This window comes from Macrobrachium nipponense, chromosome 5 (genome assembly GCF_015104395.2).
Source record: "Macrobrachium nipponense isolate FS-2020 chromosome 5, ASM1510439v2, whole genome shotgun sequence".
NCBI classification, from domain to species: domain Eukaryota; kingdom Metazoa; phylum Arthropoda; class Malacostraca; order Decapoda; family Palaemonidae; genus Macrobrachium; species Macrobrachium nipponense.
The window spans coordinates 23,188,924-23,215,357 of NC_061107.1; the positions used below are offsets into that span (position 1 = coordinate 23,188,924).

The 26,434-nt window shown below is 34.2% G+C and overlaps 1 protein-coding gene across 1 annotated transcript in view; it reads right to left on the reverse strand.

Annotated features, from left to right (window-relative positions):
- Nucleotides 1-425: 425 nt before the first annotated feature.
- LOC135215255 (uncharacterized protein DDB_G0284459-like) overlaps nucleotides 426-26,434 on the reverse strand; it is a 43,222-nt gene continuing 17,213 nt past the window's right edge. Inside the window, exons 2-3 of the mRNA XM_064249785.1 lie at nucleotides 3,895-7,190; nucleotides 426-2,053 (exon numbers count right to left, since the gene is read on the reverse strand). Of these exons, the coding sequence (XP_064105855.1) occupies nucleotides 1,759-2,053; nucleotides 3,895-6,515 (2,916 nt within the window). The 5' untranslated portion in view covers nucleotides 6,516-7,190 and the 3' untranslated portion in view covers nucleotides 426-1,758. The remainder of the gene's footprint in view (nucleotides 2,054-3,894; nucleotides 7,191-26,434) is intronic.

The window sequence follows — 26,434 nt, forward strand, 5'->3', positions numbered from 1 at the left end:
TCCACTGGAATGTTCATGCCTTGTTCATGCCACATAGTTTTAGTTTGTTCGGCATTCAGTGTGATAGTTACCTAACTGGCTATTCATATATTCTACTGGAAAATCGCATTACGTGAAGTGGAAATTTTGTTTGGCTATTTCCTGCGTTCTAATTGGCTAAGCGATTCGCACAATGCTAGAACGATTAGCGTTTAATGCTACGGTATTTAGATGAGCACGTAACAATATTCTTAAATGCTCTTACTGATTTTTTTTTTTAGTCTCAATATCCAGAAGCTCTAATTGTTTCTTTTGTCTCAATGTCCAAGAGCTCTAATTGATTTGTTTTTTCTTGTGAATACTAAACATTGTTTACAGCATGAAAAAGATATCAGCTATCATGAAGAGAAAAGAAAAAAAGAAAATAGGTTATGCAAAGTCTTACAGTAAAACTTCCTTTATTACAGGCTATGTATACAAGTTTGTATTTTATACACTATGTACAAGACAGTAATCATAATCGAGAAGAAGAGAAATTATTTAACAACTTATAATGGTAACAGAAATGGTGACTTAACTTTGTTAAAGTCAGTGAAAGCTTGCTCTTGTGTATGAGGAGAGAGAGAGAGAGAGAGAGAGAGAGAGAGAGAGAGAGAGAGAGAGAGAGAGAATTTGAATGTTCAGATTTTTGCATTTCCTTTATTTATAAAAGTGGTAATGACGGGAATAACAGTAGTGAAATATGGTCAAATAAACGAGGAACAGGGATGCAAAACAAAAGCATTCTTTTTATGAAGACAGGACCTACGCCGATTTTGAAAGATTTAAGAAATACCGACGCGAATTTGTATATGGTTTTGTCTGTGATTAACTGTCAAGTTAGTAATGTTTTCCTCGTTTTGTTTCTTCTTTGGATTGATTAGTATTCACTTTCTGAAAACTGAATGGGCATCGATACAAGTTTTAAAAAATTCAGTTGATGATTAACTGATGAAAGTTAAAGAATTTGGAAAAGGTGCAATTTTAATGGGTGAAAGTTTCTGCTTTCTCTCTCCCTCCCGCTCTCTCCCTCTCTCTCGTGCACAGTAATAAGCGTTCTTTATGATGTGCCATGTTTGAACAACAAACAATCTTTAAAAATGCCTTTAAAGCTAATAAGGCATTCAATTTATTTTACATCATTTAAAGAGTGAATGCAGTTACATTATGTATTGACATAAAGCACATGTCATAGTAGGCCCCTAAAAAGATGAAATGAAAATTAATGTTTATATATATCTTTTTTATTATTATTATAAAACGGAGCATGAGTTGTATCACTACTAATTCCATGTTTTTGGTGTCAAACATTTTAACACTTTTCTCTGTCAAAAAAAAAAAAAAAAATCTAGCAGACACACAAAAGTCATACATATATGCATGCTCATACACTTTAACATGTGTTTAAGTACTTGCACATATATATTCATATGTGCACTGATATACATTCATAGGCACATAAAATGAAGAGCACTATATACAGAATATTGTTTAATGACCTTATACCTGTATTTAATTATCAATAACCTATATAAAAAAAAGTCTTGATAAAACAGGTCATTTTTCATTATAACCAAAATCTTCAAAAAAAAAAAAATCTAGATTGTTATTGCACAGCCATTGACGAAAAACATAAGATTTTATCTACAAAGCACAACGTTGAAATGCTCTTGACTTTGTATTATAGACAGTTCCGATAGTTGCTATAGAATACCGTAGTTAGCTACTGGAGACTTTCCATCAAAGAATCAAGTCCTGAATATCAGACGAATCAGAGGATGATGAAGATGACGATGACGAAGAAGATGACGTAGATGACTCGGAGTCTGACGAATCGGATGAAGAGGACGAGGTAGATGAAGAACTCAGGTCTGACGACGACCCTGACGACGACGAGGACGACGATGATTTCGATGATCTGGATCTAGACGAAGACGACGAATTAGAAGACAGAGACGAGCTGAGGTAGTAGTGGTCGTCGTCATGGCGATGACGTGGCCTTCTCCTAGGCTTACGGTGCCGGACGTTGTCCTTCCTGTCAAATTAAAAGGATCAAGAGGTTAGGTTCAGTTCTGGGAAATTCACTCGAGCTGCTGAAATGCCTAGTGAATAATTAACATTAAAAAGACCGATTAGCAGTCAAAAAACAGTTTAAAAAGTGTTTGGTGCTTCCAATGAACCATTTCTGGGGTTGTTTGATTTTGAATGGACACCATAGTCTATGGAAGCTTGAACTTCAAGTCGTGGGCCCTTGTAGGCTTGTTCCATATGACTGGGGTTTGTCTTCTGAGTAATAATAATAATAATAATAATAATAATAATAATAATAATAATAATAATAATAATAATAATAATAATAATAATAATTGTTAAGAAATTCACAGACACGCGAAAACAATTTGTTTAAAAAATCCACAATTATATATTAAAATATATTTCTGGGTTAAAAAAAATCAAAGACTTTCGAATACTTGAAAGGTGTTCCTCATTAATGTAACCGTTCAGGAGCTCGAAAGTCTTTTTTTTTACATAGAAATATATTTTGATATATAATTTTGGATTTTTAACAACAATATAATAATGAATAATAATAATAATAATAATAATAATAATAATAATAATAACATCAGAATAGTATATAAAATACACGAAGCTTTAGCATCAATCAACTTTAGAGTCGAAGGAGAAGGTCGTAAGGGTTAGCCATTCACTCAGTCTGAACGTTTATATTTTTGGTAAATATTCGCCGTATGAAACTTGACTCTAAAGTAAAGGGAACAAGTTAGGTAAGTTCTTGGCAAATATGTTACGTTAGCTCTTTAAAGGAAAACTAACATTCGCTTACTGGGGTGGAAAAATGTACAATAATATAATCCGATTATTTAATTACTTGTAGTGGTAATAAAATTATAATGTTATAGAACATAATTTTTTTTGTCCTAACCTAATGCGAGTACAAGAGATCTCATGAGATATTGGAAGATGTAATACCAGTAACAAAAGGAACATTGGCAGCTAATGCAAATAAACTTTAGTAAACACTGTATAACCTAGTGTATGCAAAGGCTCTCTCGTTTCGTACATGTTTATCAAAATTGTAACGCATTATAACAATACGTTCTATGAGAAACAAATGTTTCAAGATTTATAATTGATGATGGGACTACAGGTTTCGGTTTTATCAAAATTATATATTAGGGTTTTCATTTAACCTCCAAAATACTTAGTATTTGTCACCTATGCAATCTCTCGCAAATATTAAACATTACACAAATGTTAGCTTTTTTATGCTAACGCCTTTGTATACATATATATTATATATATATATATATATATATATATATATATATATATATATATATATATATGTGTGTTGTGTGTGTGTGTGTGTGTGTGTGTGTGTGTGTGTGTGTGTGTGCGCGTGTGTGTGTGTGTGTATGTATATATATATATATATATATATATATTATATATTGATATATATATATATATATATATATATTATATATAATGCTTTAAAACAAAAAATCACAGTAGATGCACGTGACTTCATAATTAAGCGAATACCACGGGAAATGATAGACAGGAATCCAAGCGCTTTCGTCTTTTATTCAGACATCGTCAAGGAGCTACTTGACGATGTCTGAATAAAGACGAAAGCGCTTGGATTCCTGTCTATCATTTCCCGTGTATTCGCTTATATATATATATATATATATATATATATATATATATATATATATATATATATATATATGTATACATATATATATTATAATATATATGCAAACGTGAATCAACATAACAAATCTATGTATAATGTTTAATCTTTGCAATATATTTTCTTTCTTAGGAATCAAGCACAGATGCACCTACCTTCGTGATTCAGGAACGTGGAAATCATTCTTGATGGAAGTGGGGGTTGGAGACTCCTCCAGACGCTGATATGGCACCACCTGGTCTGGAAAGTCCACCTCATAGCCTGGCCCAAGGGGACTTGTGTACATCTTCGAAGCTGTGTGAGTTGGCTTGACTGTGCGGCGATGGTGTTTCCTGTGAAGTCTCTTAGAACTGGAAGACGTTGGAAGGTTTCTGAGTTTTTTCTCATTGACTGGGCCCTCTTGATAACACCTGTGCGTCGATTCCCAGTTTTCCTTTTCTGACTTGATAAGGATGTCCGGATATGCCTTGAGGAGTTCTTGTGATAACTGACGCTGGAGATGGGTTTTATAGGGTGAATCTTTCGTGCGGCTTTTAGAATGACTGCTCGTTTTCTTCTCCCTTTTATGTCGCGATCTGCCTTTGACTTTTCTCGGTTCTTCAGTTAATGAATGCATTTTGTGCTTATGACGTCTATGACTTGGCCTCGCTTTCTCTGAACACTCAAGAGAAAAGTCTTTGTATTCTTTGATTGTTTTTTCCTCTCTTATCAGAGCAATAGAGTGTCTTTTCGACAAAGGATTTCGGTTAGGAGATTTATCACCTAAGCCAGAGAACTCTTCATCCAATTCTCTAACAGGAGAGAATGTCCCACATTTATGCTGGATTCTCTCCAGTGCTTGGTAATCTAGAAGAGGGTTTAGACTAGGATGCCTGCTTATCTTCGGGCGCCTGTTGCTAAAAAGTTCTTCAGTCGGCAACGACTGTTTACGAATATTCCTTCTCGACAAATGGCTTTTCATAAACGCTTCGTCATTCCAAATTTGACTCTTACGAGAGAATACAGTGTCCAAAGTATCACCTTTTTCCTGTGTATTCTTCTTTGATGAAGTATTTTCCGTCTGCCTGTCTTTCTTGAAATTTGTTGGCAGTGAGTTATATTTTGTGTTGATAGAGTTTCGCTCTGTGATCTTTGTGTTAGAATCTTTATCAGGTTTCTTTTTATTTTTTTTTGTCAGATCGGTTTGCAGTAAATGTCGTTTTATCTCAGACATGTTCAATACATCATCTGAACTTGTCCGTAATGGGAGGCTGAAAGGCCTGAAAGGACAAGAATTGCTATTATTTTTCAGTATATCATAAGTGAGCGCGTCAGATGCACTTAGTCGTTTTTTGAAATTAATATATTCTTCTCTGTCAAAATTATCAATCTTGATATCCAGAGGTGGTTTTACTTGTTCCTTTACAGGGGGAATATAAAGCTTTTCCAAGCTACTTTTTCGTCTCTCTATCAGTGAGGTTTTTTTACTGGCATCATCTTGCTCCTGGTGAGAAGATTCTTCATTGCCATAACAATTGGTCGTTTGTTGTTCTATACTTTCTTGAGTGCCGGATTCTACAGGTTGTTCTTCAGCTACACTTACTGGAGGGAGAGTCTCTGTCCTTGGTTTTCTCTTCGGTTTCAGAAGAACGAAATCAGCTTCCCTTGCATTGATATTTTGGTAGACTTCTGATGTTACTCCATAGGGTGTAGGATACAGGAGCTCATCTCGCAGATCTTCTGGCGAGAAGAGCCTTTGAGCACAAATGTCAGGTGATGGTGTCAGTAAACTAAACCAGTCTGTAGATAAAACTCCAGGGGACTTCTCTTGATTTTTACTTTGCTGGGATATATCTGACATAACACTCGCACTACTGGATCCTCCATGTATGTCAGGATTTTGTGAGTAATCTGATAGATGCTTTTGACCAGAAACCCCGGTGACTTTTGTAGATGATGCTGTATCCCCATAAGATAAACTTGAGCTTCTGATATGAGGTGTGTTTGGCATCATTATATGATTATTACTTATCATAAAATAACTAGGATAGTCAGGTAGATCTGAGCTTGCTGAAGTGAAAACACTGTCCAGGGAAAATCTCCTTGGACTGCTTGGCTGACCTAGACTCAACTGAGGATATGTCTCCTGTTCAAAAAGAGGATTAATAACACCAAGAGATGCCCTATGTGTTAATCTTGTGGCGCATGCATGGCTATTTCCAGGATTTACGCAGGTACACTTGCCAGATGGTGGAGATATTGATTCGGGTGAAGTAGGAAGCAGCTTGACACGGGATGGCTGATTTTTCACAACTCCACTATTATTATTGTACCCAGCACTCAGCATGGATTGTTCACAAGCAGGACCTCCAAGGTCGCAAGGAAGCTCTGACACCTCAGAGCAATTTAGCAAATACTCTTTTTCCTCTGGCATTGTGCTACTCACAGGAACGCCTAAAATCTCTTTGTTTTCTTTACTAAAGAGGTCTTTGACACCAACAGGGAGACTAAATGGTGTAGATCCTTCGGGAACTTTGTCTTTATAAAACACAGCACCACAAGACGTAGAGAGTGGTCCACAATGAGGTATCAAATTGCATGGCATTGCGAGAGAAGCTTGAAGGGGACTTAGATCAAAAGGCATTGACAATTGTTTTCTGTGTCTGTTTACACCTGGCTGAAGCTTCACTTCAGGTTGACTACTACTCTGGCTATTCACGTTACATTTGTCTATACTGATGTCCTCTTTAGTAGTTGCAGTAGGTGCCATTTCAATGCTTGTTAATACAGAAGCCATTATACCTTGGTTTTTTAGTTAATGCCAAGCATCATAACGTATTTAACACTATGAATAAGGGAACCAATTTGGTAAAGTCAGTTTCGTATTAGAAGTTGCATTCACTGTTTTATAGGTCAGGCAAAACCAACTGAAGAGATACTGATTTTCAATCATAATTTGACAATCATATTTCTTTCATTCAAGATATTGATTGTTCATCGGAAAACTAATCAGAAAGTCATACTATCCCTACAGGATCCTCTGTTGCACATTTACAATACACAATTCGTATTTTTCACAGATTAATAGCTTCCTCTCGGACGACAATGTTGATAGGCACTTCAATAGTAAACATATGACACTTTCAACACTGTTTGTATTTAGAAAACGAGGATAATCTCCTCTGAAATCTTCACTCAGTATCAACTATTATATCCTGTTGCTGATCAGTCGTTCAAACGCACTCAGCCAGTCACGCGGTCATTAAGAGAGCCAGATGGCCAATCTCTGTCAGTGATTCAAGTCTGACAAGGGCGTTCAATCAAGCTGGCGAGTTAATCATGTCATCATAAATCAGATGAGATCTAGTCGCTCGCTCGATACTCATGACCGAAGGAATTCTCTTCATCTGCTGTCTTTGATGTGGGCGTCAGATACTTAGGCATTGAACCTTGCCTCTGGCGTTCATTCCTCCTGTAAGAAAAAATATTGATGTCAGTACAACTTTCATTATATCCGGGATGTTTAGTGCAGTTAACACTGAACTTTCAAAGAGCTTTAATTGACTGAAATAAAAGTAGCATTGTAAATGACCCCAGCTTTTACAGTGCTAAATATGCTTGGTTCAGAAACAGTAAAAGAAGAGCATTGTTAAGTTGAAGATGCTAGCTTATAATCTTGTGGCCTCTGCTAACATGTCTCTCTGTTGTGCTCTTTCTCCAAGATATCTTCAAACTTTCATGATGAAATGGTTGTATGCTAAATTAGGCCTAGATATGAATGTATCTGCGGATGCAAAGCCAAGGTTTTTTCATCAAAGATGTACAATAAAATTTTATTAGATTTTGAGAAGAATCTGGCTTTGCACAAGAATCAGGATGTGATTTAGATGGCGAGAGTATTTTATTTATCTGATTATTTACTTTTTTTTGCTAGACTTGGAAAGAATTCTGTGAAGGGGATGAGGCTCGAAGAGTTGGTGAGATTTTCAGGATCTCGATGCATGCTTTGATTTTTCCCCATTGCAATACTTTATAGCAAAATTTTTTCAAGTTTAAATAAACCGTTGAAATAGGTACAGATCGGAATGTAGATCCAGCTTTCGTAATTGAATTTCAGACGTTGTCTAATCTAAGTTAGTTTTGTTCGGTTACAAACCAGTAGAGAGTTTCAAGGGGATAGCAACTCATCCAAACATACCCATTGAAAACTTCATCGCAGTTAGGCTATTGATTAGGGACAAGTTGTTTCAGTTTCTGGACGGATGTAAAGAGTAGATGCAAGGCAAGGCTTTATTTATTTTGTATTATGAGCTTGTTGGCGCGTGCTACACATGCTGCAACCCGGGGCTGCTGTCTCCCCTAAACTGCCAATCCCCTACCTACCCTACCCCAACCCGGGCGGACAAATCGGTTCGCAAGGGATGCGTGGGCAGTGTCATGTCTACCCTACTGTCCACCAGATCAGATCCACTCGGAATTTATTATTGTAGGTAAATATGAAAAGTTGATAAAAGATTCCAATGGAATTTTTAAATTTTTTTGTTATTTTGGGCCATAGCCAAGGGAAGTGTTGACTGAATTTTGAAATGCTCATTTGAATACAGATCCTGGACTTCATGTTCCTTGGAAGCTAGCCCCAAAAGATACGGATAGATGTAAATGTGGGTTTTATGTAACGGTGGGCTATGGGATAAAGAAATACGAATTATATTTTGGATTGAATATGAACCAATTGCAAATCAAAATCTAGATCCAAGAGGAATTCTTGATTACGTGATTGCATTTCATTGTAATTTGTTCCAACTACGTGATATAGAAGAGTTATATTTTTAGGAAGATCTGACCCCAGATAAAAGTAGGATGTAGATTTAAGATTTTTACTCCTACATTATGTTGTTTAGGTAGAGCAATTTTTTTCGACTTTGTTGATCGATTTCGTAAAGTTTGTTTTCATGAATTGTTGAGAACAGTAACAGGGGTCTGCAGTGATAAATTCTTTTGTTATGAAAAGGGATTTTCACTCTCTTTTGTGCTGTTTAGTTTACAACTGGCGTTCAGGATGTTTTGTTGTAATCATTTTATAAACATGAAGTAAATGTAATGTGAAGCAGTTTCTTTTGATAATCCAGACAAATAAATGCTAATGCGTATATGACAGTAGAGACAGTGTTTCGTCATTATAACTTTCATAGCGAATATTTTTAAGTTGGAACCAAGAAAGTCTAAATATATTACTGGGATGACATTTCAAGGGGAGTTTGACTGTCTATCAAGAATAAACCCATTTATCTTTATGCGTGACTTAAATGATTTATGTCTAACTCAGAGTTATCAGATTGGCGTCGGTAATGAAACGTCAACATGTACAAAATGCTGGCAGCTTCCTGCAATATGATATGGTCAAACGCCATAACCACTCAGAAGTTTTCTAGATGCTTGTCTCTGTACAGTTTTTATCAGAAATTATTTTCCAGCAAAGCGAACATATCCAGGATGTTTGATACGCATCACAGAGTTTGATGGTGCCACTGAACTGATCAAGAGACAATTCACAAGAAAAACGAAAAATTTCACTGATGTGTTACATTGATGCAGAAAGTAAAATTGGGAGTATTTGAGCAATGAAGACAATTTACAAGACAATATGAAATTTTTATTGCTAATGCTAATGAAAAAGTCGGCTTTAGCATATATAGCAAATGCGTAAATTTAAAAAGCTCTAAAGGAAAAGTTAGACTATGTAGTGATAAATGAATTATATGAATTGAACGCTTCGTGTAAACAGTAAAATTGGACGAGTTCCAATTAACATAGAGGGCATTCGAGAGAGAGAGAGAGAGAGAGAGAGAGAGAGAGAGAGAGAGAGAGCGAGAGAGAGAGAGAGAGGGGAAAACTATAAGGTTAATTTGCGCTCATGATTCTGCTTTCAATGGGGCTTACGTTTCTAAATCTGTTTATATTACCCTCTTGTTTTCTTACTATTTGGCATCACTACACCAACGGGCATTAATGCCGGTATTTAACACTTCTGATCATTACCCTTTCTGTTGCCGGTTATTCAAGTTACTTCTCTCAAACTATAAGCTGCTTATTCAAGTTACTTCTCTCAAACTATAAGCTGCTTATTCAAGTTACTTCTCTCAAACTATAAGCTGCTTATTCAAGTTACTTCTCTCAAACTATAAGCTGCTCATTCAAGTTACTTCTCTCAAACTATAAGCTGCTTATTCAAGTTACTTCTCTCAAACTATAAGCTGCTCATTCAAGTTACTTCTCTCAAACTATAAGCTGCTCATTCAAGTTACTTCTCTCAAACTATAAGCTGTTCATTCAAGTTACTTCTCTCAAACTATACGCTGTTCATTCAATATACAAAAAAGAATCAGGACTAACTAAATAGTTGAGAAGAAAAAATCCAATTGCGGGGTTCCACTTGCTCTGTTATATTGCTGTCGACTTTGATGTCATGAAACATTTTTCCAGACAGGTAAAAACTGATGTTATTTTTATTCCAACACAAAGTAATCCACAGAGGTGCACCAGAATATATAATATGCAGGTCGCGACTCTTCTAGCTAAGTAATATATTTGACTATAAAGCATAAAGTTAGCATAAAGATGGTTATCGTATTAAGGTGGTCACTAACAATTCGCACCCAAAGGTTGAAATTAGAGTCTCTAGGTAACTGAATCGTATTACGGCATATTTCTGAGCCAACGCGAGTGGCATGTTTAACACCAAAAGATTAACTTCACTATGATGCAGGCGTTGCTGGCCATCATTGCTTGCAATATGGCTCTGACCTGTCGCATTCCGCATTATGTCAGTGCATGATGAAGAAGAATATTTACTGGAATATGAATAAAAGATTTATTGTCAGACATATTTAATAACTGAATAATTGTTCATTCAGCTAACCTTGTACGATCTGTGTCTCGCCCCTTCTGGACTTTTTTGATATTGTTGGAAAAAAACCTTAGGATAGTTTGGTCATCACAGCATTATTTTGTAAGTCCGAGTTCGATTCTCGGCTCGGCCAACGCGGAATCAGAGGAATTTATTTCTGGTGATAGAAATTCATTTCTCGATGTAATGTGGTTCGGATCCCACAATAAGCTGTAGGTCCCGTTGCTAGGTGACCAGCTGGTTCCTAGCTACGTAAAAATATCCAATCCTTCGGGCCAGCCCTAGGAGAGCTGTTAATCAGCTCAGAGGTCTGGTATAACTAAGATATACTTATCTTTGTAATTCATAAGAGCCAGTTCTTTTGTGTTATGTCATTGTACTTGCAATTGTATATCCGCTCCACTTAATATCAAGACGTGAGAATTGTCTTTAGAAGACTGCATATTATATGAGATACAACTAATGTCTGAAGCTATTTATAACAGATGTAAAATTAATTTTATCAACAACACTACATCTTCAAAGTATGACCTTTCAAAAGTGATCGACATTTATTTCAGACATGTCCATTAACAGCTACTATTGAATAAAAGCTATTCAATAACAACTAAGCTCCTTATGGGAACACCTTCCTTCAAGTTGTCGAAGTTGTTAATGGTGTCGATGCTCATTTTTATTTACTTAGGTTAAATGGCGATTTAGTTGTTTTTCTTTTGGGCCATCATTTTCCATAACGTTTGAGTGTGCAAATCTGTAGAATATAACCGAACTCATAAAATCTATAATATTGTTGTGGCACAGTTATCTATATTTGGGAGAGTAATTATAGAGCCACTAAATATTCGAACCATTGAGTATTCTCCTATTTTGAAGTGATACATTGTTATATGCCCTACACTGCCGATACACCATTTTTGTGACAAGTAGTTTATTGTATCGTCGAAGAAAGCTGCAAAAGATTGGCAAGTAAGACTGAATCTAATCTATCGGTAAATTCCCACATATTCAGTGAGACAAAATCTAAATTGAACTTGACCATATTGAACCTTGTTTAGATCTCACGCAGATAATGTAACTTCGTTATAACGTATACCATGTGAATATCCTATCACACACATAAAGGGGGAGCAGGTATTTCCGTACCTGTATAGCCTAAATTGAAATAAGGTTCAATAATGTTTTCGGAAATATCAATGGAAGCGAAAAAACATACATTTCACAGTATCATTTGCTTCATTAATTCACAGCATCTTCATCCTGTGCAGAAAATATATTTGCATCCGACTTCAAGTATGGGTAAATTTAGCCCCCCATCCCTTCGTTGGGAAAATAATAATAATAAAAAAAAATGTGGTATCTCTGAGGCTGAAAGCGACCCTCTGTGAATTTTTTTTCATTTCGCGAACATTTAATTTCACTGATGATTTTCCTTTGATGGGAGGAGAGAGACTTGCTCGCTTGCGTAAATGACTCATTGGAAGTTCGCGGAAAATTAACCTGAATTAATGGGCTGGGATTTGCTTCTGAGTCCCTCTGGGTGTGAGCTCATATTTATATTCTCGTGCCATAAACGAGCGTGACATTTAGCACTGGATATTAAATAATATCGGAAATTAGGGTTCTTTATTTTCCCGCGTCTGTACTTTTCCGGGCTGATGGATGACGCAAGTTGTATACGTCAATAAGGTAATGAGGAAATGAATGTTGGGTATATATTCTAGAGAGTTCACACACACACACAGATACACACACACGCATACATATAAGTTTGTTTGTCTGTGTGATTTTGTACACATGGGGTAGCTGAGAAGTTTTAAGCTAAGGAGCGGATGCTATTTATATTACAACATATGGACTGTGGAGGGAAGAGTAATTAAAAATCTGTTAAATGCAGGAATGAGTAGGATGATGAGTGATCATTTCATAGTAGAGTCAAAGTGAGCGTTGTTTGAGAGAGTCTCAATCTGCGTCAGGACGGCCTTGGAGAAATTGGAAAGTATAGGCGGCTTGGCGCTCCTGAAGTAAAGAAGAATGGAGAGAGGTTTGTGCAAATGTGTTTGGATGTTGGGCTGATTGTTGTGAATGTAAGGTGCACTAACGAAGAATATTCTCTAGCAGGCCACGGTTCGAATCCTAGCCTGTGCAGATTGTCATTTCCTAGGAATAATGAATTCGAATTATGAACGATTTTTTGGCTGAAAATGTATGAATATGAGAACGTTACAAATGTCAAGAGTTACATAAATTCTTAATTAGCCAAGTGTTACACAAACTCACCAGTGAAAATGAGCTGATATCGATTCTCACAACAGAAACCTTAAATGAAGAGGCGTATGCATAACAGTTAATATCAACACACCTCACTTGATAACCAGATGGCAGGGACTTCTGGATTGAGTTTGCAAGCTCCGTAACCCAGCTGCCTGACGTAGGTGCCCATTCATGGCTGGATCGACTGGCTGATTGCCATTCCTCTTTGAATCGGATCCAGTATGATACATATGAGTCATTGTTCCTCGATGCGCGCGCACTGCTATGTAGATACTAACCGGCGGAGCTGGCGGCGGGCAGCCTTATGCCGGCATTGTTTGCATCGTGATCTCATCGTTATTTTTCGTCGTAGAAGAAAGGTAAGATCATATTTGGAATCCTCGTAAAAAGTTCTATCAGAATAATGTTTTCTTATTTCTCTACGAATAATAATAAAGAAGTTATCGTGGCCGGATATCCGCATAGGGCAGCACCGGGTAAACACCATCCCCTATGAAATCTTCATATATGGTCCGACGTTGGTTCAGTTCGGTCCAGTAGTTTCGCTATCTCTAGCAAACATACACACATACATACATACATAGTCCGACCGTCAGCATATATATATATATATATATATATATATATATATATATATACATACATATAAATGTGTGTGTGTGTTTGTGTTTGTGTTTGTGTGTCTGTGTGATGATTGATTGATGTAAAAATGTACCAAGGCGTGACAACTTAGGTCATCGGCGCCGGGTCTATATGTATGTATGTATGTTATATATATATATATATATATATATATATATATATATATATATATATATATAGTATATATATATTATATAATATATATATATATATATATTATATATATATATATATATATATATATATATATCTGTATATATAGATATACAATATATGTTAGTTCAACAAAAATGCACATACCAACTTGAAAACATGCGCAGAATTATAGATTTGGGGCGCTCTTCTTAAATGAAGAAATAAGACTTAAGCTCCCAGCCTCAGTTAAGGGGGGAAAATCCCTGACAAATTAGGGGCGATGAAGACACGGGATTTTCACATCAAATAAAAAAAATCTCCAGAAGTTTTGGGGATTAGTCCCTGTCTTATGACGTCATTTCATATGATTAATGAGGAAATTGGTGTTCGACAATGATGGGCAAAGAGTAGGAGCTCGGGGAAACTTATACGCTAATTTGAAAATAAAATATATAAAAAAAAACCCTTGGAACGTTACCAAGATTTTTTCCTTTCATAATATTCCTATACCTTTGTTTACAAAGCTGTACTTTTCTAGAACCATTTTCAAAATAAAACAATCTCGATAGCTAATAAAAAAAAACCGCTCGGATGATAAAAACAACTGTTTACATAGCAGTACTTTTCTAGAGACATTTTCTTAATGAAACAGTCTCGATAGCTAATATGCTTTGGGATAATATTATTTCGTAATTTTTAAAATATTTTTTTAACGGAGCTTTGCAGGTGAATATGTATCATATACAATAAAAGAATATTTTTTTATAACAGTTCATAATAAGAATGCTATGATTTAAACGTTGATCTTAGTTAAATCTTCTTGTATATCATATACAATAAAAGAGTATTATTTCTATAACAGTTCGTAATAAGAATGTTATGATAATTAAACGTTGATCTTACAGTTAAATTTCCTTGTATATCATATACAATAAAAGAGTATAATTTCTATAACAGTTCATAATAAGAATGTTATGATAATTAAACGTTGACCTTACAATTATATCTCCTAACAAGAGATATGAATTGAAACGATTACTGTGAATATAGAAAAAAAAAATACTGAAAATCTAAACGTCGGTCTGTGTTATTTGGCACCCAGGACCATTCGCCCCTAATTTGTTTGTGCCAAATGTTGAGAAAGGTTTCTTTGACATGGAAGTGACAGGGGAGATCGCCCCTTAATCGACACGGGGAACATCAACACACGACCAGTGAGCCTTTACTCATATTGTGGGTAACATCGGTGATGACGATCCTTAGTCCAGGTGCCAAAAGTATTTTGAGCCTGAAATGGCTATGGATAGAGATAAATCTTGTATATATATGTTGGCTGTGGCTTGTACAGATACACGTACGCAATCTTATATTCAAGTGATGTGAATGTGCGTATGAATACATATCACATAGTGAAATCAGTACAATCTAAATTATGCATAGTCATGCAGAATTCAGACGAAACTTATGCATACAGAGATACAAGATACGCAAATACACACATATACATAATTTTTATGTATATATATATATGTATATATATATATACATTATATATATATACATATATATACCATATATATATACATATATATATATATCAATATTATATATATATATATATATATATATATATATATATACACACACACATGTGTGTGTGTGTACGCACGCGTGTGTTTGGTGTGTATATATATATATGTATATATATATATATATATATATATATATATATATATATATATATATATATATATATATATATATATATATATATATATATATATATATATATATATATATATATATATATATATATATACACCAACACACGCGCACGCACACACACACACGTATATATATGAATAACTTGATCACGAAGTATATAAAACATGATGCTATGTATAAAGAAGTATATATATTATATTAATAGTATATATTATATATATATATAATTATATAATACTTATATTATATACCTGTGATTGGTGAATGGTTAACAACTGGGGCGCCATTCCGCTGTCGTTAAAAGGTTTATATATATATATATATATATATATATATATATATATATATATATATATATATATATATATATATATATATATTATATATATATATATATATATATATATATATATATATATATATATATATGACTGGTAAAAATGTTCTGTAACAACAGAGTTCCATCTAATAAAAGGAGCCCATACACCCAAAATAGAGAAAAAGTACTATATTTCAGAGACTGCTGTCTCCCTCTTCAGGTAGATGAATGAGAAAAGTTCACAGAAAAGGTGTATTTATACCAAGAGGTCCATCCACAAACAAGCCATTTTAAGTCACCCCCGCTGATAATCTTCCTCTAATCTTCTTAAGGATTGGTTGAATGAAGACGTTGTCGATCGTGTCCGAAATCCATCCTCCTTTTGAGATGTTCATTAACCTGCTCTCTTTTTATTAAGGGCCGATTCCATCATTTGACTCTTGTACCGGCAGTTGCTGCTATAAATTACACGTGACAAATTCCAGTTTATTCTATGGTTATGTTCATTTATATGGTTGAAATAGCCGAGTTCTGTTGTCCATACCTAACTGACCGTTTGTGTTGTATTAATCTCTGGGGAAGGGATTTACCTGTAAATCCGATGTAAGATTGATCACAGTCCTGGCATGGGATTTCGTATACCCCAGAGTCCTTTGGAGATGTCTTTTGTTGGACGTTAATCAGGGATTTGGCTAAGGTGTTTGGGTAAGTAAATACAAAAGGGTTCGATTTTCCGAGGGGGTTGGTTATTCTCTTAATCGTGTCCAGGTGGGGAATTATTATTTTATTGTTGGGTGTATCTCTGGTCTTGTCTTTAGGGGGTCGGTAGAAAATTACGTTAGCTTTGTGAATTGCTTTCTCAATTATATGGTCAGGATATTTTAAAGACGAAAGTTGCTTGCGAATTAGTTCAAATTCTTTTTCCAGGCAATTTCTGGGGAACAAATTCGTAAGGCTCTTAAGAACAAGTTACTAGCTACACCTATTTTGATAGAAATGTCATGATAGCTAAAGTAGTGAATGTATGAAAGTGAGAACGTTGGTTTTCTGTATATGGTAAATTTGTATTCTGTCCTATCTCTGATTATTAAAACTTCAAGAAAAGGAATTTTGTTGTCTGTTTCCCATTCAACTTTAAATTTGATGCTGGGCACTAATGTGTTTAATTTCGAGAGGAATTCATTGAAATTGCCCCACCTATTATCCCAAAATGTTAGGATATCATCCACGTATATCATCCACAGCATGTTTTTGGGTTTTATTGCATTTATTACTGTAGTTTCCAAAGTATTCCATGTACAGATTGTCCAGCTTTTTTTGGTCAAATATTATTCACTGGTTCTCATCAGTTACAATTCTAATCTGACGTCGTAATCCAGAAAACGCCTTTCTTTGGTCTGCTCCAATTTTTATTCGGAGAACATTATTCCTTTGTAATTTAAGAATAATTGATTAGTTTAGTTAACTAGTTTAGTCAATTACTGTCTTACCTTCCCTTATAAAATGACAAAATCCCTCTCACTGTTCATCTACCTATCTAATATATATATATATATATATGATAATGTCTTTTTACTGTAATACAACAGTACAGCACTTCCTTCTGTGCTCAAAAATATATAGTTTCAACATTAAAATAGTGTTTTATGGGCCTTTTATCTTCATATTATTATATATATATATATATATATATATATATATATATAGTATATATATATATATACATATATATATTACTATATATATATATATATATATATATATTATATATATATATATTATATATATATATATATATTGCATGCATGCATGTATATACAAAAATATGGTATTTTTAGCCTTTAGAAACAGGACAACACAAAAAAGTTAGAAGTAGCATTCCAAGCATAAATCTCCTTGGGAAAAATACCCTATCCCAAGCCGCAAAAGAATGAGTGACAAAGATTGCACACACACACAAATAAGGTCGAATCATAGATAAATATAGATCTGAAAGGGAGAGCAGTGATAATCTTCTCGGCCCAGCTCCACCTTCTGCCTGAAATGGGTGGGGTAGTTTGTATATATCCGCATACCTTGGTTGACAAACGCCCTATATAGAACTCACCAAGCTAGAGAGAGAGAGAGAGAGAGAGAGAGAGAGAGAAGAGAGAGAGAGAGAGAGAGAGTGCGTTCAGTAGGTCGCGTCTGTTGCTTATGAAAATAAACTGCTTGGACGTTTCTCGAGACAGGGGCAGGTGGGCGGTAGATATTGGATGAGTACAGGGTTAGGCAACGTTCTTTTTTGCACAGATTTTGTGAGTGGCCTACTTACTTCAGTGATCGCTTTGACTGTAAATATTGCTAATAATAATGATAATGCTACCAATGCTTTTATTATTATTATATTATTATTATTATTATTATCTATTATTTATTATATTATATTATATTATGATAATATTATTATATTATATTATTATTATTATAAAACAATAATTATTATGATAATAACAACTTTATTCCAAACATCATACCATAAAGACGTCCAGTGAACGTTGTTGAGTGGTTTTTTTTTTTGTACCAAAGAATCTTGTATTTGTTCCATCGAATAATCTGGATAAAGCTTGTATTTGCTTGAAAACGCAGGTCAGTGAGATTCAAGGTAAAAACCTAGTATTCATTGATATTTTGACTTTTTTATGATAGTTGTCGTGAATGATTCTAGTAGGGACGAAGAAGCGATTTCATTTTGGTCACTACATTGGAAAAGGAGAACATGACGTCATACGAATTATTATACATAAAATGGCAGTTATTACTCAGCAGGGTTTTTAGGTCAGGGTGGATTTTCGATTTGTGGGAAAATATAAAGTAAAGATTGCCCTTTCGCCATCACACTGAATGACGTCAAGACTTGAAACGAAATCAGACAAAAACTAAATACTTCTCAGGAGTAGAAACAATGCAATTTTAGACTGTATAAAATGCAAGTCTTGAATTATTATCCATGAAATATCAACTTGGGACTACGAAATGGATACGATGATGTTTTCAGCTTTATGAGGTCATGTTTTGTGTTATTTTGGATTACCTCGGTGCCACAGAAAATAATACTCTGCTCTTGGTATGGGATATATTGTTAATAAGTAAAGAAATGTTATTTTTTTTTTAGATTATCAACTTTTTTTAAATCCAGAAACAACCTCCTTGTAGATAAGAGTACCCAGCATATGATATTTCATCTAAATGAAGTAATTTTCCGTCGTAAGAGTTTGTCGCTCTAAATAACATTCCTTTATTTTGTTATTTGCGAGTGACTTCGAATCAAATAACGTTCGGTAGTACAAACCGCAGTTTATTATTGTCCGTGTATTGCATAATATCTTTATCATATAACTGAAATTAATTTGTTTGAACACCCACAACTGTAAAATACTAAGTTGAATAGATAAGTATTTTTTGTAAATTGAAGAGAATGTTGAGATTTCGATGAAAAAAAAAAAAAATGTCGATCTCTAACTCTAGTCCTCATGGTGAGAAATGTAGTCTGAATTCCGTAGGGTTTTTCATGTTGTTCCATTATAGCTCCAAAGCAAAGTTGGGTGACGAATGGTTACCAAAAAACAAATATGGCAAGTAGTACATAAAGCCTTGCTTTATATATCTATATATATATATATTATATTATCATTAATAATATAAGAATAATATTAAATTTATATATATATTTTACATATATTCTACACTATGTAAAATGATACGCTTGTTCTTTAAGATATAGTACGAAATGTTGATTTTATTCACTACATAAGTTTGTATCATCGGTAAACTAGAAGTGAACCTGTTCAAACCTAAGCCATGGAAAAATTACACAAACATTTTGTCATTCAGAAATGAACGTTTACCCCATAAAGTATATTTACAGTTAAAAATCAAATTAAAGGTTCTTATACCGACACGTAGGCAAATTTAAATAATTGATGGTAAATGGAACTTCATTAAAGAAATCTATAGAGCCTGTTAAATTTTCTCCATTGAAATGAGGAGAGGTAATGTGTCTTTTTTCTTGAAGTTAAGAAAATCATGAAAATAATCTTGGCAACAGTAATTATCCCAACAGTGTTGATGTAAAAAAATAATACTTTTATTTTTCATTTATAAACATCCCTATTACAAGAGTTTAGCTTTTTTTTTTATAAGTTATTATAAGTTATAAGTTATTATAAGTTTTTTCTTTTTAATCGGGGAAATAAAATAATAGGCCTGATAATGATAACAATAAATTCGCATCGTCAACGCAGATCTTTGCGAAAAATTTTCTGCCAAGCAGTTCCTATCGCCCGAGAGGAGCTTCACCCCCTCCCCCCCACCACGGACTTTCGATGCAGGAGAAAATAGAATGTAGGAATAAGTCTGATCTCTAGCCACAAGTCATGTTATTGGTTTCTTCTCACGAACAAATCAAGGGAGATGAAACGAGTGTGACAGCCTTTGAACACGAGGGGCTTCTCGCCAGCATCCAGACGTGACGTGGTTTCATGTTTGCCGCCATGTTTATTCCTTCTGATTGTGAGACTTTGCTGACGATTGTTCGGTCGTGCTGTTATCAGTTTCTTGAAGATATAGTTTTTTTTTAATCATTTTTTTATACGTGGCTAGTTCAGTTTTTTTTTTTAAGTTTTATGAATATTTCATTGGTGGTTATATTTTTATTTAGTTCAGTATAAGTTTCTGTTCATGTTTTTTTTTATACTTTGCCACTGTAGTGTCTTACTATAAGTTTTCATATATATATATATATAATATATATATATATATATATATATATATATATATATATATATATTTATGTATATCTATATATGTAATATTATGTATATATATACAGGGTGTCCATAAATCCTCCCAGTACCCCATCAAGCAATGGCAATAAATTCTTGTAATGGTGCGGGGACTTTATGGACACCCTGTATACACACACACACACACACACCCACCCACACACACACACTCTCACATATATATAATATATTATATATATATATATATATACATATATATAATATATATATATAGATATATATATATTTATATATATATATAAAGGAAGGGCATTCATACCAAAACAGCGCTAAGATGTGTGCAAGACAGGAGTAAGGGCGAAATGTGTGCAATAAGGTATGAAACGACTGGCGTGGAGTTATACTGGACATGAGATGAAGTGTGATTGTGGTTTGGTTTTTATTTAATCTTTTATTTCTGGTGGCACACCCTGTTTGTGGAACCGGTTGAATGTGGAAAACGGGAAAATGTATATATATAATATAATATATATATATATATATATATATCTATATATATATAAATTCTATTCTCAAACAATCAGTGCTGAAGATATTTTTTAGGAAATGTTATTGCCTTCTACAACCGAAGTATTATTTTCAGCAGTTGAGGGTGAGTTTTACCACCATATAAATGGCACAGCAATGCATACTTTTCATTATTCATATTGTCAACATGTATATAGTTGTAGCTGAGGCCCAGGTTCAATTCCTGGCCGGCGGAGAATCACCTGTTGGTTAAAATTCTCTTTGAGTGTTAGTTAATTCCAAGGTATATTGAAGTCGATACCAAACGGTGTTTATGGCTTAATATTTGTGGATCTGTGGTAAATAAATTCATCATGAACAAGAATGTCTGACACCTTCAAGATATTATATTTATATACTGTGAAAGCTCTGTTCTCTGGTGCACGATTGAAATGAGTGCGGGAAAATCCCCGTCCCTTTCTCGTTGTACTTGTGCAAGAAGAAGAAAACCGGTCCTAGGCCGTTGCATGCTGTAAACCTGCCCCTGTCGTAAGCTGCGTTAACTTTCAGGTAGAATGCACGGAGTCTTAGAAGCACTTGATCATGTTCCCGTACTTGAATATCTTTAGAGTACAATGCTCCTATGATAAGAAATAAAACAGTACCACTTAATCATGAAAAATGAAATAAGATATACTTTCAATGTTAAATATGTGCAAGGATATCTAAGAAAAATCATGGTTTTGAGAAACTCCGCAACCTCCCTAGAAATTGCGAGGGCCAAACATCTGCAACATTCGTAGTTTTGCGGTAAAGGAAATGCCAGACACCAACAGGCGAGGTTGAGTGACAGTTTGGCAGAGTTGGAGTCATGAGTTTCGGGACACAGGTAATGTCCCAGTGTTAACAAACGAGAAATTATTGCCAAAGCTGCCGCCGAGATAGTCAGTAAATATGCAGTCGTGAAAAAAGCACAGTATCAAGTAACAACATTTTGTAGTCGCCAGATGTCACTGAAAATCATATGCATATTTTAACACAGAGAATATAGATGACAGTCCCTCATAAAAAACGAATGACTTGCAGGCATAAGCGAAAGCAGTGAAGCCATTGACATGAAATCGCAGTCGCAGTCGAAAAGAAATTTATAAGACACGGCAAAACAAGGAACCCTAGTTTTGCTATTCTAAGTCATCAGTAGCACTATGGAAAAAAAACACCACTCCTAACTATGTTTTGTAGAAGGGCAAGACTTGGGATGTTGTTTACATCCTCACGGGAGGACAACATCATTCCAAGATAGGTTAAAAAATCGCTAACTAAGCATGAAGCATGTAACAAAAACCTGTCCTATGTGTATAGATATAAAGCAATTCTTGGACGTCACGTTTTTATAGTGATTCACAAAGGAATGAAACCTGTCAGTCAAAGATAATAGCAACCTCTTGTTAAGTAATCATAACCATTAAACATGTACCGGTACCAAATTATGGCAAGTCAATCTTGTCATGGATCGTGGCATGAGATCATTTTCTCTGTCAGGTCTTTTTATTTATTTTTTTTTCAGTGGTTATTCTCGCGCCACGGAAAACATAATTGTTAAGTCCACTCAAGGTCTTCGATAAGAATAACACCTATTTTACCTTACCTTCGGATGAATTTATTATACCTACCAATACTGAAATAATCTGTATATTTTTATCTACTGTCGCCAAGTTTATCTGCGAGTTTTCAAGTAAAGACTGAAAGCGAGGGGTACAGAACATTGCCCTGTATGACGTCTGTCGTGTTAGGTCTGCAATCACGAAGGGCACCGTCTACTGCGGCTTTGTCGTGCCTGTTACATAAAAACAAAACATGAAGGCTACCACTACTTCAAAAAATATGAAGGCTACATACTTGAAAAACTGTGAAGGCCGCCCTCATTAAAAGCACCATCTAATATGGTCGCTCGAAAAATTATGGAGGTTATTAAGTACATGGCCTCAGTCTAACAAGTTTCTTTGTTTGTTTGCCTTGAGGACCATTATTGTGAGTTGACAGTTTAAAGGAGATGTATATCTACTCTATTCAGTGGTAATATTGTTTTTCACGCAACTCACTGTAATAAAATGGCATCACAAATCCCATATTTTTTCGATATTCATACATTTTGTCTAGATTCAAGATGCGTATAAATATGTACTTGTGTACTTTCCCGAAGTAGCGTGAATTGGATATTAAACATTTGTAGCTTAATGATTGTATATAAATCATGGCGATGATATAAGATATATATATATAGATATATATATATATATAATATATATATATATATATATATATATATATATATATTATATATAGAGCAGGTTTTTTAGTGTACGTGTGCCTTTGATAGAGTGCTAGAGGTAAAATGTTAGATAAACTGATGTCAAACAAGTGGATATAAAAAACTGCGTGTAAGTAATTCCAAGACATGTAGAAAAACAGGTGTAAAACAGCAGGATATACAAGATTGTGGATTAAAAATTCAGAGTTTTCCTCTTATCAGAAAAACTATTGTACGCCCGACTTAGGCCTATGATCACCCGACCTTAGAGATTTTGTGTACTTGTTAGATATGCCGAAGTTTTTAGGCTTACTGGATCATTCGGTCCCTTTTGAGACACCTCCCAACTTTCTTCTCATTATGTTACGAATTTCTTATTCCCTTTGAATGATGTAAAAGTAAATTTACAATTATTATGTATGTATGTATAAGGGAAAAGCTCATTTATAGGTTTGATGCGCTAAGCTTAATTCATTCGAGATTGTGGGTAAACTTGACCATCTACCGATTTATATATATATATATATATATATATATATATATATATAAGATATATATATATATATATCTATATTATATATATATATATATACACAAATATATATTTTATATATATAATACAAAATATATATATAATATATATATATATATTATATATATATATATTATATATATATATATACACTATTAATAACACTTATTTTACTTCTACCATGAGTTAAGAAGATAATGGTTACTTAACATGTTAGGATGTAATTGTGATTAGTTCGTTTAATATTTCATTTTACCTCAACCTGTTGAAAACTCTCTTTAGTCAACATATTTTCCTTCGACAAATCTTCCGATGACTCCATTACAGCTGACCTTGTCATCCATTCACTCATTCAGCAAAGGTACATTTCAAGGGCGAATAGACTGGAAAAGGGAGTGTTGAAATGGAAAGTTTAGCGACGAAGAATGAGTCGGAGAAAGAGACTATGCTGGCTGATGCATTAGATGAAAGTGTTGGAACCTTATGCCCTAAATATGCAGAGGAGCGTGAGAGTGCTTACAAAACGGTGTGTGCTTTGTATGTGTGTTTGTTTGTATCTGACCATTACGTAAATACGCCTTTCACAGCCAGAAAAAAAAAAACAGATCTAATATACCGGGAACACGATCTGCCGGGGGAGCCAGACTACTTTTTGTACCGTTTGAAACTTAACCTCAATCTGTACGGTACGCTGATATGGTCACTACACCACTACGCGACTTCCTTGTATTGAAATCTCACTTGCTCACGAGTGTTTTTCATTACTGAATCACTTTAGTAAGTGATTCGTTACTGTTTTGGCAATTACATAAGATATATACTTCGCTTTCTATCCAATTATATATATATATATATATATATATATATATATATATATATATATATATATATATATATATATATATATATATATATATATATATATATATATTTATATATTTATATATATATACATATATATATATATATATATATATATATATATATATATATATATATATATATATATATATATATATATATATATATATATATATATATATATATATATATATATATATATATATATATATATATATATATATATATATGAGAGAGAGAGAGAGAGAACTGAGACCTTGGTGTTATTTTACCTGTGTATTCAGCGCCTGTTCTTACCATGGAACCGTTAGAAAGAATTGAAAAAAAAAATGGTCTTCCAGGCTCACTTAATATCCGTTACCGGCTAAAGTGAAGAGATTCACACCATTATTAAAGTAGAGCACACTACCATTTTCGGCTCCTTTGAATTCTAGTACTTTCATTAGATAAATTTTACGTAAAATATTTATTTGAGTCTATAGGGAAATTCTTGTGCTAAAGTACAAAAATATATATAAGGAGAGATCTCACAAAGTCTTCAGTAGACTTCAGTTGTTCGCCCAGATGGTCAAGGTTTCGACAACTGCGTAGCTTCTGCGGCAAAAAAAAAAAAAAAAAAAAAAAGCTAATTTTTTTTTTTTTTTTTTTTTTTTACGTAGGTTAATGCCCAATATTAGGCTGCTTCCGCGTTGTTACCTTATCTTCTCATTATGTAGTGTTACATAACGCCTGACATACCACTATCAACTACGCCTATCCTTCCGGAGAATTTACAGACTATCGAACAACAGTCATAAACATTGATTTATAATACTATATTCGCCCATAGTCTTACAAACAATGCTCTTTTTGTAGGTCATCCAGCTACCAAGGATAGCAACCATTGCTTTATTCGGTAGCAAATTAAACTAACAATTTTCCTTTACCGTGTGGTTTAGGATGACAAACTTGTTTATCAACTTTGCAAGTATTACTTGCTCTTCCTTTTCCCCAAGGACAAATCTTGATCCTGCAATAACCCAGTAATTTCCTAAACTATCTTCCTGGCAGCGAATACGGTCTTCGCTCGTATAAGTGATTTCCCCTTTTCCGTCGAGTGAATCATACCTCATAAGCTGTCATCTGTCAGTTCAGCGTGACTTCGTCCGCGACAGGTGGAGGAAAACAATAGACAATGGCAGCTCCGTTATGAGGAGGAGTTAAGTAACGCCGGAAGTTCTCACTTGGTAAAAATAGTGAATTTGTTGGACAGCCCAAGGTCAAGATATCTAGGATTGGAAACAATGGGAACATCATAATATTACGTCTTAAGCGTGATATTCGTTTAACGGTACGCTGTAAGATGGCTGTGATTGTAAGTGAATTTGCTGTTTGAAAGAGTCCTTGAAATGTGATTGTATATATACACCCACATACAATGGATACTGCTTTGCTTTGCTCATACTGTTTTTCTTACAGTTAGATATAAGGTTCATATGTAAATTACACACACACATACTCTCTCTCTCTCTCTCTCTCTCTCTCTCTCTCTCTCTCTCTCTCTCTCTCTCTCTCTCTATATATATATATATATATATATATATATATATATATATATATATATATATATATTTATATATATATACGCTTCGCATTTTCAGTCTGTGACTTGATCCTGATCAGCCTCCAACCATTCATTTGAGAGAAATATTCCCCCATTCATCAATAGTTCTTGTTGGTCCT